The following is a 13372-nucleotide window of genomic DNA, read 5'->3' as shown; positions in this document are numbered from 1 at the left end:
AGAGATGAAAGTCTCAGGGGAAAGACAGAAATTAAGAGCCTGGGACAGTGAATCTTTTTTAGTCTCACTTTATTACATAGTGTATCCCCTTATTTAATATGTATATATTTAAGTAAGGGTTTCACACAAAGCTGTCTTTCTAGGATATGATCATTCCTAATGCCTAATTCCCCAACTGGAGTTTGAAATAGAAAATTAGTAGTTTAATTAGATTTTGAGGTTTTTCATTTCAATCCTATTCCTCATTTTCTGTCTGAGGCAAATGCTGGGAAAGCACTCCTTGGATAATCTGAAAGGCAGCACTCAAAGTAGAGACCTCTATCCATCACGCTCTCATCAACATAGTCTGTAGATGTATAGGTAAAGGTATCAGCCTCTGCTAAAATACTGCCTGCACAGCCGGAGGATTCTTATCCTTAAAAGACTGGCATGGGTCCAAGTCTTTGAGTATGGGAGGATGAAATATGCTGGGATTTGGGAGAGTTGAGTTAGCTATATAGGATTTTATATCAAGCTCATCACCATGGTATTTTAGTGTTGCCAAAAGCCACAAACAACTTTGATGAAAAAGAGAGAAAAAGAGAAGATTCTGAAAGTTAGGCTCCCTGCTCTAGAACTTCTGAAAAACCACTAAGCAAGGAGTCTTTCATCCCCTGTCTGCTCTCCTAGGGCTTAATCCTTTATCCCCTGTCTGCTCTCCTAGGGTTTAATCCTGCAAAGTGCTGAGCATGCTGGTCCTGATCCAGCAAAGCACTTTAGCCCATGCTTAACTTTAAGCATGTGAGGAGTCCCATCTAGGTCAAATTTGACCCATGTAGTGAAATGTGAAAAAGTGGGTTAGACAAGCTACCTAAGTAGTGTCCAGTGCATTGGTAGGATTATTTGCACCACCAGAGTTAATATGCCAGAAATCACTGTCCATATTGGGACTACATTAGTGGAGACTGGCTGGGTAGAACATCTAATCCAAACAGTAGTTCAATTGTCTGCACGTTGCTGGGAGCAATTGTGTGTGGACATGAAGGTGTACGGGTGTAACAGATGTGCTGGTGGGACCAACCAGTGATCAGCTTGCCAAATTTATCTAACCTAGACAGCCATTCAGTCTTAGAGTGGAATCATTATTTCTCTCTTCATATCTCTACATTAGAGAAGAATAAATGGACCTTGTAAGTAGATTTGAAATAAATAACCTGTGGAACTTTGTGGAATGACTAATTTATTTCCTCTGGTCTTATGGATCTTACATTATTAGTTATAAAAATATGATCATCGCTTAGAGATTCGAAACATAATTGCTTGAGTTACCTGCCGTATTTTTTTAGATTAAGTCATTGATGAAAGTAGTAGGTGCCCTCAAACACATATCCAAAATGAGGAACATTAGGCCAAATTTATTCCTAAGGTAACTTTACTGATATTAATAAAGTTGCTCCAGAAATAAATTTTACTCTTTATGTTTAAGAGGTGTTCTCTCTCTTATAAGGCTGAATATTTGTTTTAGTCACAAGATTCGATTAACAGTTTTGATCCTACTCTATATTCTCAAGGCTGTCATCTGGATCTTAGAAAATAAAGGTCTGCAAATGATGACTACTGCTAAAAGAGGGTCATCATAATATTGCTAGACAATAGGTTGTAATAGAAGTATAGGTATTGAAGGGTCGGACCCTTCAAAAAGGCACTGTTCTTGCTGTGTGGTTTTTCAATCACCATGTTACACGTATACTAATTCAAAATGGGTGTACAAGGTTTTCTATATATAAAAAAATAATCAACAGGGTTTTATTTCCATTTGAACATCTGTAATTAGCCAATACAAGTCTGCTCTGTCATATCACACCTAACTGCTCTCATATTAAAGTAAATTACTGTACCTTTCATGCATATAGTTGACTCCAAGCAACAATTGTATAAACCATTCTATTATCTGGCTTTCAGTGAATATTTTCCCGGCTTCTTTGTATTCTTGAATTTTGCAGTCTAGATCTCGACCCTGAAACATTGGAAGATGTTTCAGAGTTATAAACATTTAGAGTTATAAACATTTCTTCTTATGCCAAAAAAAAAAAAAAAAAGAGAAAAGTCTCAGTTGTTATCCAATACCCACAGGCATATTGGGTATATAACACACCCTTTAATTCTAATGCTGATCTTTACCAATATAGCTTTCTAAAAATTCTGTTTAATACAATTTTTCAAAATACATGCAGCCTAAAAGGAAAATAATCTTCTAATTAGAGATATCAAAGACCATGAGTCTTTGGATTAAGCTTAGAGGCAAGAGCAACATGGGTGATGTTGTGGTGGGCATCTGCTATAGACCACCAGACCAGGAGGATGAGGTAGACAAGGCTTTCTTCGGACAACTAACAGATGTTTCCAGATCACAGGCCCTGGTTCTCATGGGGGACTTCAATCACTCTGACATCTGTAAGAAGAGCAATACAGCAGTACACAGACAATCCCGGAAGATTTTGAAGAGTGTTGGGGACAACTTCCTGGTGCAAGTGCTGAAGGAACCAACTAGGGGCCATGATCCTCTTGACTGGCGCTCACAAACAGGGAAGCAGGGCCGGCTCTAGGAACCAACATTCCAAGCATGTGCTTGGGGCAGCCCTCTTCAAGGGGCGCCACTCTGTCTCTTATTTTTTTAATTTTTGCTTCTGCAGTGGCACTTTGCCCCCCCCCCTTTTTTGGTTGCCTTAGGGCAGCAAAAAACCCAGAGCTGGCCCTGCACGAAAGAATTGGTAGGGAAAGTAGAAGTGGGTGGCAACCTGGGCAGCAGTGACCATGAGATGGTCGAGTTCAGGATCCTGGCAAAAGGAAGAAAGGGGAGGCAGCAGAATATGGACTCTGGAATTCAGAAAAGCAGACTTTGACTCTGCCACGGAACTGACGGGCAGGATCCCCTGAGAGGCTAATATGAGGGGGAAAGGAGTCCAGGAGAGATGCCTGTATTTTAAAGAAGCCTTATTGAGGGGACAGAAACAAACCATCCCGATGCACAGAAAGAACAGCAAATATGGCAGGTGACCAGCTTGGGTTAACAGAGACATCTTCGGTGAGCTTCAACACAAAAAAGGAAGCTTACAAGAAGTGGGAACTTAGACAGATCACTAAGGAGGAGTATAAAAATATTGCTCAAGCATGCAGGGATGTATCAGGAAGGTCAAAGCACAATTGAGTTGCAGCTAGGGTGAAGAGTAACAAGAAGGGTTTCTATGGGTATGTTAGCAAGAAGGTGGTCAGGGAAAGTGTGGGACCCTTACCGAATGGGAGAGGCAACCTACTGACAGATGATGTGGAAAAAGCTGAAGTACTCAATGCTTTTTTTGCCTCGGTCTTCATAGACAAGGTCAGCTCCCAGACTTCTGCACTGGGCAGCACAGTGTGGGGAGGAGGTGAGCAGCCCTCATTGGTGAAAGAACAAGTTAAAGTTATTTAGAAAATCTGGACGTGCACAAGTCCATGGGGCTGGATCTAATGCATCCGAGGATGCAGAGAGAGTCGGCTGATGTGATTGCAAAGCCATTGGCCATTATCTTTGAAAACTCGTGGTGAGTGGGGGAGGTCCTGGATGATTGGAAAACGGAAAATATAGTACATATCTTTTAAAAAGAGAAGAAAGAGAATCCAGGGGACTACAGATGAGTCTCACCTCAGGCCCTGGAAAAATCATGGAGCAGGTCCTCAAGGAATCCATTTTGAAGCACTTGGAGGAGAGCAAGGTGATCAGGAACAATCAACATGGATTCACCAAGGGAAAATCATGCCTGACCAATCTGATTGCCTTCTATGATGAGATAACTGGCTCTGTGGATATGGGGAAAGCGATGAACATGATATATCTTGACCTGAGCAAAGCTTTTGATACGGTCTCCCGCAGTATTCTTGTTAGCAAATTTAAAAAAGTATGTATTGGATGAATGAACTATAAGGTGGATAGAAAGCTGGCTAGATTGTTGGGCTCAACAGGTAGTGATCAATGACTCAATGTCTAGTTGACAGCCACTATCAAGCAGAGTGCTCCAGGGGTAGGTCCTGGGGCTGGTTTTGTTCAACATCTTCATCAATTATCTGAATGATGGGATGGATTGCACCCTCTGCAAGTTCGCAGATGACACTAAGCTTGGAGGAGAGGTAGATATGCTGGAGCAGGGGTAGGCAACTTATGGCACATGTGCCAAAGGCGGCATGCAAGCTGATTTTCAGTGGCACTCACACTGCCTGGGTCCTGGCCACCGGCCATCTGCATTTTAATTTAATTTTAAATGAAGCTTCTTAAACATTTTTAAAACCCTATTTACTGTACATACAACAATAGTTTAGCTATGTATTATAGACGTATAGAAAGAGACCTTCTAAAAACATTAAAATGTATAGCTGGCACATGAAACCTTAAACTAGAGTGAATAAATGAAGACTCGGCACACCACTTCTGAAAGGTTGCCGACCCCTGTGCTGGAGAGTAGGGATAAAGTCCAGAGTGACCTAGACAAATTGGAGGATTTGAATTATGCAATTATCTTGAATTATGCAATTTCTCCTCTCCAAACCTTTCCCTCCCAGTGTGCTTGACATTCTGGGCCAAAAGAAATCTGATGAGGTTCATCCAGGTTCAACAAGGACAAGTGCAGAGTCCTGCACTTAGGATGGAAGAATCCCATGCACTGCTACAGGCTGGGGACTGACTGGCTAAGTAGCAGTTCTGCAGAAAAGGACCTGGGGATTACAGTGGATGAGAAGCTAGATATGAATCAACAGCATGCGCTTGTTGCCAAGAAGGCTAACAGCATATTGGACTGCATTAGTAGCAGGGCCAGCTCCAGGCCCCAGCACGCCAAGCGCGTGCTTGGGGCGGCATGCCCTGGGGGGCGCTCTGCCGGTTGCCAGGAGGGCGGCAGGCGGCTCCGGTGGACCTCCCACAGGCCTGCCTGCGGAGGGTTTGCTGGTCCCGCAACTCCAGTGGAGCATCCGCAGGCATGCCTGCGGGAGGTCCACCGGAGCTGTGGGACCAGCGGACCCTCCGCAGCCACATCTGCGGGAGATCCACCGGAGCCACAGGACCGGCGAGCGGCAGAGCACCCCCTGCGGTGTGCTGTTGTGCTTGGGGCGGCAAAATGGCTAGAGCCGGCCCTGATTATTAGAAGCACTGCCAGCAGATCAAGGGAAGTGATTATTCCCCTCTATTTGGCACTGGTGAGGCCATATCTGGAGTACTGCATCCAATTTTGGGCCTACCCCCAACAGAAAGGGTATGGACAAATTGGAGAGAGTCCAGCAGAGGGCAACGAAAATGATTAGGAGGCTGAGACACATAGGAGGAGAGCACAGGCGCTGACTTTCCGAAGTGCCAGGGGGTGCTCAACCCCTGGCTCTGCCCCAGGTTCTGCCCCCACTCCACCCATTCCCAAGGCCCCACTCCCACCCTGCCTCTTCAGGCCCCCACTCCATCTCTGCGCCACCTCTTTCTGCCCACTTCCGCTCCCTCCCCCAGGCACACCGCCTCCTTGCTCCTCCCCACCAAGCTTCCTGCACGCCGCAAAACAGCTGATCGTGGTAGGTGGGAGGCTCTGATTCATATGGCCTGCCAGCAGGCAGGAGGCACTGGGGGGGGTGAGGATCAGCTAATAGGGAGGCTGCTGGTGGGTACTCAGCACCCACCATTTTTTCCCCGTGGGTGCTCCAGCCTTGGAGCACCCACAGAGTTGACACTTATGGAGGTGAGGTAGACGAAACTGGGCTTATTTAGTCTGCAGAAGGGAAGAATGAGGAGGGATTTGATAGCAGCCTTCAACTTCCTGAAGGAGGGTTCCAAAGAGGATGGAGCTAGGCTGTTCTCAGTGGTGGCAGATGACAGAACAAGGAGCAATGGTCTCAAGTTGCAGTGTGGAAGGTCTAGGTTGGATATTAGGAAAAACTATTTCACTAGGAGGGTGGTGAAGCACTGGAATGGATTAACTAGTGAGGTTTTTAAGGCCTGGCTTGAGAAAGCCCTGGCTGGGATGATGTAGTTGGGGTTGGTCCTGCCTTGAGCAGGAGGTTGGACTAGATGACTTCCTGAGGTTTCTTCCAATCCTAATCTTCTATTACTCAAAATTTCAATATTTACATTTATCATTCAACTATTCTGGAAAAATAGCTATGGTCAAAAATTAGGGGTTGTCCATTCTAACCAGGGATAATTGTCACAAATTCCTTCTGTTCATATAATTCTACTTCATTGTCAATCTACACCTTTGCAATCAATTTATAAGATACATAGATCTTTGCCTACACCATAGCTACTTTAATTGCAAGTATTGGGTGGAGATTACAATGAGATACTAGAGGAAAATAGACAGTGCTTCATTCTTATTCCACAGTGGTGATTAAGAATATAGATAATAGAATGTTACAAGTCAGATGGTTATCTTGAATTATGCAATTTCTCCTCTCTAGTCAAAATCTTGAGGATCTCTTTGGTATTCCCTGTTTTTCCCAAGCCCCCAAAACTTGATGCTGCAGCCACAATCACTCCAGGCAAAGCAGATCACCCTCCTTTTGTATCACTCCAATCCAGCTCCCACAAGCTTCCCTGGGAATGGGAGTCATTTAGCCTACAACAGTAGTGTCCAAACTTGTAGTCCTTGAGGTTCTAAATTGTGGCCTGCAAGAGCCACTGTGTTAAGAATATTTGCATTTGATTAGGAATTGAAAATATATTCCTTAACTATGTCCTGCAGTTTTAAAACTGATGTGAGTCAACCGATTCACAACATGAGGAGGTAGAATCCCTGCCTCCCATGTAGCCCCAAAAGCAGCTCTGCTGTGAGCTGGGAGGAGCACTGAACACCAGGGCTGCCCAGAGGATTCAGAGGGCCTGGGGCAAAGCAACTTCAGGGGCCCCTTCCATTACAAAAAAGTTGCAATACTAGAGAATACTAAATTCTCGTGGGGGCCCCTGCAGGGCCTGGGACAAATTGCCCCACTTGCCCCCCCACCCCCTCTGGGCAGCCCTGCTGAACACCTGCTGTCCCTTTGCTGTTCCAGCTGCTCAGCAGCTTCCCTGGTGGCACCTGCTATCTAGCTGGGGAGGTAAGAGATAGTAGTACCAATTTCTCTGTTACCTGTTTCTCCACAGGGTAGCTAGATGGGCTCTGCCTGAGCTTAGTGTTGTACCTAGAAAAGGATAGTTCACTTATCCCATGGAGCCACCCAGACTAGTCCAGAAAAGGGAGAAAAGAAGCTCAGAACTCACAACCAGTGACAGCTCCTTGATTCCCTACCCCACTCCAAAGTGCCTGTTCTAACTTGTACCAGCTGGTTATGGTCCCAAAAGGACCATACACCTGACAGGGATTACCACAGTGGACTGTGCTCCAGCCACTCCTCCTCCCTGTTCTAACATAACCCTTCCCACCAATATGTCTCTACATCAGGGAAAGCATAGGAGCTGAGGAGTTCCATACCTATTGGGTACTCATCCATGTTGGGGGACTCCAGGCAGGAGGCTTGTACATGGTTTCTACTCCCTATGTGTGGTCTGAGCAATGCATAGTGAGCGGAAGTGGGCACAGAATCAGCCCTACAGTGCTGATTGCGGCCCTCAACCATTTTGAAATAATGTTCAGCCCTAACCCTTAAAAGATTGGCTCCAATGACCTACAAATTGTTCTAAGCTTGATTCTGTGGAAAAGGTAAGTACCTTAAGAAAAAATACTCAAGAAAAACAAGTCTGAAATGTTGTTGCCAGGAAACCCTGAAAAAGTTCACTCTTCCTATTTTGTGTTTGGGAAGGTCAGTATATTAATGTTCAGGAGAGAAGGAAATAAAGTGAAGGACAAGGAAGATGTCAAGCTACTTCAGACATTTAAATTTCATGAATATTGTATAACATGCAGTTATAACTATTTTGAAACGGGATTTGCTTTTTTGATTGATAATATGAACAGGTATTCGTGACTACAGTTGCTAATTATCCTTAGGGAATGTGTATTTCAGGCTGAACTGAAACTACACTGAAGAAAGGACATGAGAAGTTATTCTTATTTTAAGAATGTAATGACTTATGTTTTACATTTCATTGCTGTATTAAAAAAATCATAGGTCATTTAGGGGAATTAATCCATTATTGTTTTTAAGAATTATATTTCACTGATGTCCAGTTTTAGGCCACAAAATAGAATCAGAGGTTCATCTTGGTACTTTTGTTTGAAATCAGATTGACATGACTGCTTTTATATTGCCTTAAAATATTTGAAATGGATCACCCACCAGAGAAGTCTACAAAAACAAACCAGAACACATACACTTCTCTTCTATAATTGCGAGTGTTGTTAGCGCTGATGAAAAGTGCCAGACTGTTATTCACAGAACTGGCACAGCATCAGGCAGCTGCACAGGAGGCTTGCACTGCACTGTTCCATCAGCAAGGTTCAAAGCCACAGTAGTTTGGAGGAAATAGAACAAGGGGTAACTCATTTTCCCATGTTAACTTAATGCTTGGTCTTTCTTCTTAAACTGCCAGCTAGGGTACCAATTACTGCCAATTGTGGAAGTAGTTCTGGGCATTAGAAACTGGACATAGAACACAGTAAGCTTCCAAACACGCATCAGGTGACAGCAAATTTTGCTCACCATTAATGTAGGCAGGATTTAAACAGACTAATTTTAGGTGAAAAGCTCTGTATGCCATTACATATAGAAAGATGTATCAGAACTAAGTACATATAGAAGTACATTTTCTGGTTTTCTCGTGCACATTAGAACAGCCTGAAGGCTGCTTTTGCTTGCCCAGGTTCCATATAACCTGAAGGGCATGTTACTGCAGCTGGTGATTGCCTGGGAGCAGGGGAGTCCCTGCCATGCCCTTTTCCCTCAGCCATTCTCACTATACCCACTCGAGGGAAGGTCTGGGTATAGGAGCCATTATGCAGGCTCTACAGCATTAGAGGAAGAGAAAGGCCCTATTTTGGTATGATGTGTCTGTGGTTAATTTGGCTTTAGGGCCACTTTGCACCAGCAGCACAGTAAAAAGTAGCCCTAATGCAGGAAAGAATCTAGGCCCTGGACTTTACCTTTCCCTAATTTCATACGTCAATTCCATGGGTATCTGACCATAATGAAATGCCCCGTCAAGTGTTATTTGCAACTTACCAGAGTCCTTTTGTAACACATGTTGGATTAACAGAGTGATAGTTATTCACTGTCTCACAACTTTGAAAAAATTATGTCGTTTCCAGAACAAACTTGAACAGTCCAAAAATAAAAGAACAGTTAATTATTAAAGTTACTTTAAGGAGTGAATTAATTTTTCATTCTATGGAATTTTATTTTCTTAATTGTTAAGACCAAATTTGGGTGCTTGCAACAATGTGATTTGCCAGCACAAAATCCATTTGTGATACTAGCCAGACTGTAACAGCCAAGTTATAGAAAAAAGTATCCAGGATAGCTGCACATTTTGAGTTGGATGGAAAATTTTGGAAGAATATTAAAAGGTTGGGCTTGGGTGGTTTTTTTTTGTTTTTTTTTTACAATTTCATATTAAAGCCTCACAATACATTTTATCTATGTCTTTCAGCCTGCTATGGACCACATGTGGGATTCACAAAAAATGGGAACAGAAGCTTAAAATGTTGTATGATTCACATCAGAATTTTGCACTTTCCATAAATTATTATAATAGAAGTGCAATAGCAAGTCTGTGTGAAGTAGAAATATAGTTGTATTTAAAAATTAGGAACATCCTTTGTAATGGACAAGCAAGTTGTGTGTCTATCCTCACAGCCAAATGTCTCATTCAGGCCCCCAGTTTATACTCTGCTTTATACTACCATAGCATCCTCTCCACACTGGCCTCCCACATACAAACAAAACCCCGCTTTCAGTCCATGCAAATACTGCTACTAAACTCATTTTCCTTTCCTATTGGTTTGATCATGTAACTCCCCTCTTTGAATCCCTCCACTGGTTTCCTATTCAACATATCAAATTGAAGTTTTTTGTCACCACCTTTAAAATGCTACATAACTCTGGCCCTTTCTATTTATCCTCTCTTAGCAAGTTTAATAATATCCTCCCCCATTCCCTCCACTCTGCCAGCACTCCTGGCTTCATCTGCCCATTTGTCAGACCTCCATGCCTTTTTCCATACAGCCCCCTACTCTATCCACATTTAAGTCCCCTCTTAAAGACCAACTTCTGTTACGCTGCCTACAGTGAATTAAACTGGCTTGCATTTAAATTACCTATTGTTATTCCCCTTCCCCTGATACCAGTCTACTCATTTTATCCTTAGTCTATGAGCTCCACAGATCAGGACCATCTAAATGTGCCTACTAAATAGCAGATGACACTGTAAATAAATAATGTTATGAATTAAGTCTTCTAAAAGGCCTATTTTGAGAAACACACTGCCTGTAATTTGTTCACAATAATTTACAAGAAGTCTTACCTCACAGTATTCAGTGATGATGCAGAAACTCTCTTGTTCCACAAAGCTTGCATAAAACTTGACAATGGCTGGGTGATCTAGCTTGGAGAGTAGTTGTGCTTCTAGATTTGCTTCAACTGTTTCATTGGGCTTGAGGTCTCCAACAGAGATTTCCTTCAGAACCTTTCTGGAAAAAAGATCCCTCAAGTTGATAAAAGCAGCAATATATAAAATCAAATAAAGCTTCAACCACAGTTATAGTTTCCTACCATGACATCTTAATACCAAACATTTAACTGGAATTAGTTTGATCTGGCTTTGCAATGTGAAGTTATCAGACTATATCAAGTAAATATAAAGACACTACAGTAAAATGCTGGCAAACATGCTAGATATTAAAATGGTCCAATACCATTGCACATGATCTCAGGTGTATTTGCAAAATAATATTTTTGCCAATCCAGCAATATTTAAGAAAATACTTTTGCTCAGTAACTTATATTGTACTATTTTTTTCTTGACATACTTTCACTATTATGGCCTATCATATAATATCGAATGTACAGAGGAAAAAACAGATATTAGATTTTATAAACACTATTGAGAAGCAACATAAATTAGAGATTTAAACATTAAATAGGGAGTCACAAGATCTGGCTTGTATTCACAGTTCTGCTACTGCCTTGCTATGTGAGCGTAAGGAAGTCACTTTATCTTTTGTATGCCTCAGTCTTCCCATTTATGAAATCGGGATAATAATACGAACTAAAGACTGGGCAGGACCTGAACCCTGACAAACTAAGAAGTATGAATACTGACTACAGGGTTCGAAGCAAAACTCCACATTCAAAATTACCAAACTTTGGGGTCAAAGATTGGTTCTGGAGGACCTAAACTTCTCCAATCCTGTAAAATCAATGGAGCTATGCATATATGTAAAGGGCTATGCATGTATGTATGCATGGCTGGATTTTGGCACTCAGACCCATCTCTATCTACTTCCAGAGTGTTATGAAACAATCAATATTTGGAAAACATTTTGTGATGACAGGCACTATAGACGTGACTATTCCTCTTACTAGGATTTAAGAAAGAAATGTATGTGTATCAAACAAGTTGTGCATTTTCATACACTTGAACTAGGAACCAGAGAATATACAATGCTGATTTGTATCTGAAGAAGCCTTTTGAGCACATGGAGAAAATGACTGTATTTTATTAAAGCAAAATTATTAATTTCCAGCGACTTCTGAATAAATTAAAGGTATATTCCAAGCTGAAATTATGTCTTCATATTGTTTTTTTAAAATAATTTGCTGTTCACTGCTGCATGTTTGTAAAGTTGCAGTAGTTAAACATGACAGTAATAGAATTTTACAAAACTAGAGAAATTCACTTGCTCTGAGGAGTGAATGTAGTAAATCCCCATAAGTGATTTTTCCCCCCAAACAGAACCCATCAATTACTGAGTAACAATGCATGAATTTTCATGTAAACTTACCTAAGCCCTATCTGGCAGCCTGATGATAAAACATGCAATCTGATTTGCCTACATCGCCTCAAACTAATTCTGTGCTATTAAGACAGGTAATATCTACTGCAATCTTCTCATCTTAAGTTGACATCAAGACATTATTACTTCTGTCACACAGATCATGTCATGGAACTGACAAACAGAATGAGTCTTCATTAAATATCACTTAATACATGATCCTTAAATGCCAAGGACAGCAATAAAAACCTGACATGTCAAGGTAACTTGTCACCTTAGGCACTCAGTGATTTTGATGCTGCCATTAACTGTCAGACAACTGGCAGATGTTTGTCTTATTAAAATTCAACCACAGAGCAGCAAATCAAGAAGCTGTACTTTTATAAATGAGCTACTGGTTTACTACTATACAATGCTAATTCAGATCCAGAATTGGCAACTTGCTTGCATTTGGGAAACAAAATTTTGTAAAGCAATCAAGATTAAATTTACTTATACTATAAGTATGTGTGGGTAGATACACACACACACACATTATATACATATAAAATGTTTGATTTTTCTATGTTTAATATAAAAAAGACACTTGGAGATACTTTCTGCAAAGCAGCCTTTTTGAATTGGTAATAAAGTGTCAAGGAAATTAGCTCAAACTCATCAGGATTCTGGTAAAGAAAACAGATGACAGTCTCGAGGAATAACGTTTAATTTCTTTTTAACAATCAGAAAAGAAACAACAAGAAATGGTAAATAAATCAGCTCTAAACAGTGGCCTGGCCTACATTAAACATACCAGTTAGAGTTACTGTGCATAAAGTGTATTATACAGGGAAGGCATATATCATGAGCATATAGTTCTATCTCTAGTTAAGCTTGCCCAACTTTCCATTATAAAACACACTCTGTTCAGTTGTTTGTTATTTGCCAGACTAACATTTTGGGCTGACATTTTCAATGCCAGCTGTCTGCCTCAGGCTGAATATTTTAGAAAGTTTTGGCAAAAAGAATGGAGCCATTTCCAAGAACAAGGACAGGGGGAAATATACTGTATTCCATATGTTATCAAAATTATTAGAATTGCATTTTAAGAGGCTCTAGCACCTCCATACTTTGACGTAAAATTTGGCAGGGGAGACAGAATGGCACCAACAATGTACGATTGATCATGTTCCTGTGAAAAACTATGCAAATTTGACCAAGTTATAAGCCTTCAAAAAAAATCACAGTTTGCACATGCCCAGTAGAGTCTTGTTAGAATTTGGCAGCTAAACTCTACATGCTAATAAGCATGCCCATTCCAGAGTGTAGAAACAGAGCAGGATGTTCCCTGCAATTGCGGCCCCTGTGGAGCAGGGCACTGGAATCAAGAGCTGGGACACTGTTTCTCCTGTGCTCTCATTGTTCCTGCTGCTGGCTCTTATGCAAAGTGGAGGAATGTAAACTGCCTAACTGGAATGCAG

At 41.6% G+C, this 13372-nt stretch overlaps 1 protein-coding gene across 3 annotated transcripts in view; it reads right to left on the bottom strand.

Annotated features, from left to right (window-relative positions):
* The window catches only part of NEK11 (NIMA related kinase 11), a 172461-nt gene that overhangs the window by 121771 nt on the left and 37318 nt on the right, over nt 1-13372 (bottom strand). For 2 of the 3 annotated variants that reach the window (XM_030551096.1, XM_030551097.1), the window contains exons 2-3: nt 10442-10607; nt 1878-1996 (exon numbers count right to left, since the gene is read on the bottom strand). In XM_030551096.1, coding sequence (XP_030406956.1) covers nt 1878-1996; nt 10442-10607 — 285 coding nt within the window. The remainder of the gene's footprint in view (nt 1-1877; nt 1997-10441; nt 10608-13372) is intronic. The other variant, XM_030551098.1, reaches the window with a different exon arrangement.

The sequence above is a fragment of the Gopherus evgoodei genome, chromosome 2 (genome assembly GCF_007399415.2).
Source record: "Gopherus evgoodei ecotype Sinaloan lineage chromosome 2, rGopEvg1_v1.p, whole genome shotgun sequence".
NCBI classification, from domain to species: Eukaryota; Metazoa; Chordata; order Testudines; family Testudinidae; genus Gopherus; species Gopherus evgoodei.
The sequence above is the reverse complement of the archived record's forward strand: the minus strand, read 5'-3'. Positions and strand labels throughout refer to the sequence as shown.